Source organism: Notothenia coriiceps, unplaced genomic scaffold, assembly GCF_000735185.1.
Source record: "Notothenia coriiceps isolate Sejong01 unplaced genomic scaffold, NC01 NC01_scaffold00006032, whole genome shotgun sequence".
In the NCBI taxonomy this organism is placed as follows: Eukaryota; Metazoa; Chordata; class Actinopteri; order Perciformes; family Nototheniidae; genus Notothenia; species Notothenia coriiceps.
In genome coordinates, this window is record NW_011338733.1 from 1 (window position 1) to 1,289 (window position 1,289).

The 1,289-nt window shown below is 41.9% G+C and overlaps 1 protein-coding gene across 1 annotated transcript; it reads right to left on the reverse strand.

Annotated features, from left to right (window-relative positions):
• Positions 1-297: 297 nt before the first annotated feature.
• LOC104943392 (gamma-crystallin M3-like) lies at positions 298-1,083 on the reverse strand. Its single transcript, XM_010768775.1, has 3 exons — positions 1,054-1,083; positions 673-915; positions 298-573 (listed from the first exon to the last, which is right to left on the reverse strand). The coding sequence occupies exons 1-3, from the start codon at positions 1,081-1,083 to the stop codon at positions 298-300; spliced, it is 549 nt and encodes a 182-aa protein (XP_010767077.1).
• Positions 1,084-1,289: the final 206 nt, after the last annotated feature.

Here is a 1,289-nt window from a genome sequence, read left to right on the forward strand (position 1 = left end):
ATTTTTCTTGCAGAATATCTGCAGGATTTTTTTACATCAATTAATAATCTATTCCTTTTCATTATTACTGATTATGTAAATGTTTGCAATGTGCTGTGTCTATGGTATCATAGCATTTTTATTCTCATAATTCAACAAAAAAGTTCTTGGTTTGAACACCTTTTATTTTTTGATTGTCATTATTAATCCTCATTGTTTATTGCATGTTTTACATAACTTCATATTTTTTGAATGAAATAAAACAGGAAAAAAGCCACAGGTTTTATCTGAAATGTTTTATTTCAAGATAGAACATTTCTAGCACATATCAGTGATACGCCTCATGCTCATGAACCTCTGGCCGCTCATGCCCATCTCCCTGAAGTTCCTGTACTCTCCGGGCCTCATGTACATCATCTTGCCTCTGAATTGGGCCTGCTCGTACATCAGCCAGTGACCGTCCATCACGTTGCAGGACTGGCAGTCAGACATGCGGTAACGCTCCTGGATGTTGTCACAGTCCTCCATCATCTCGTGACTCTGACCACCGAAGTTCTCCCTCTCGTAGATCTTCATCCTGTACTGGCCTCTGTGCTGTTGTTGGAAAGGATTCAAACAAATCAATATCTTTATATCAAGATTTGTGAGGGTTGTCACATGTAGAAGAATCACAATATGTTGCTAAATACCCACCATGGGGATCATACGGCAAGACTTGATGTTCTCCCTCATTCCCATCATGCTCATGTAGTCGGAGTACTCGCCCCTCCTCATGAAGAACTGGTTTCCCATGTAGTTGTTGCGGTCGTAGACCATGAAGCAGCCCTTCTCCACCCTGCAGGAGTGGCTCCTGTTCAGGTAGGAGGACATGTCAGAGCAGTCGCTCATGCACTCATGGGAACGACCCTGGAAGTTCTTCTCCTCGTAGAAGGTAATCTGAAAATCATGGATGCATTAGAAATACTTTTAGTATGCAGTGAAAGTATTTGATCTAGAAAGCCTTTTGTACACTCTGTTTGAATAACAACATTTGCAATATTAGTGTATAATGTAAGAAATCGTCCTGGAGCCTACCTTTCCCATGCTCATGTCAGTGGTGGACATAATTGTAGATGAGCTGCTGCTGTTGCTACTGCTGTACTGCTGTCCTGTGTCATTTAACTCTAGCTTTTATACCTGCCCAAACCCTACAGAGTTGGTGGGCCCCCATTGTTCAAACCACTGACCCAGCAACATGGTACAGTATGGAGCACTGTACAGGCCTGTGTTACTGTTTTGCAATATCACATGACTAGGCCATCGAATACTTT

Bases quoted from the DNA above. Each gene is read 5' to 3' on its own strand.
- LOC104943392 (XM_010768775.1), bottom strand. From the start codon at position 1,083: ATGTCCACCACTGACATGAGCATGGGAAAG. The intron at 916-1,053 runs GTAGGCTCCAGG...CATGATTTTCAG, and splicing joins CTGACATGAGCATGGGAAAG to ATTACCTTCTACGAGGAGAA. The intron at 574-672 runs GTGGGTATTTAG...TTCCAACAACAG, and splicing joins CTTGCCGTATGATCCCCATG to CACAGAGGCCAGTACAGGAT.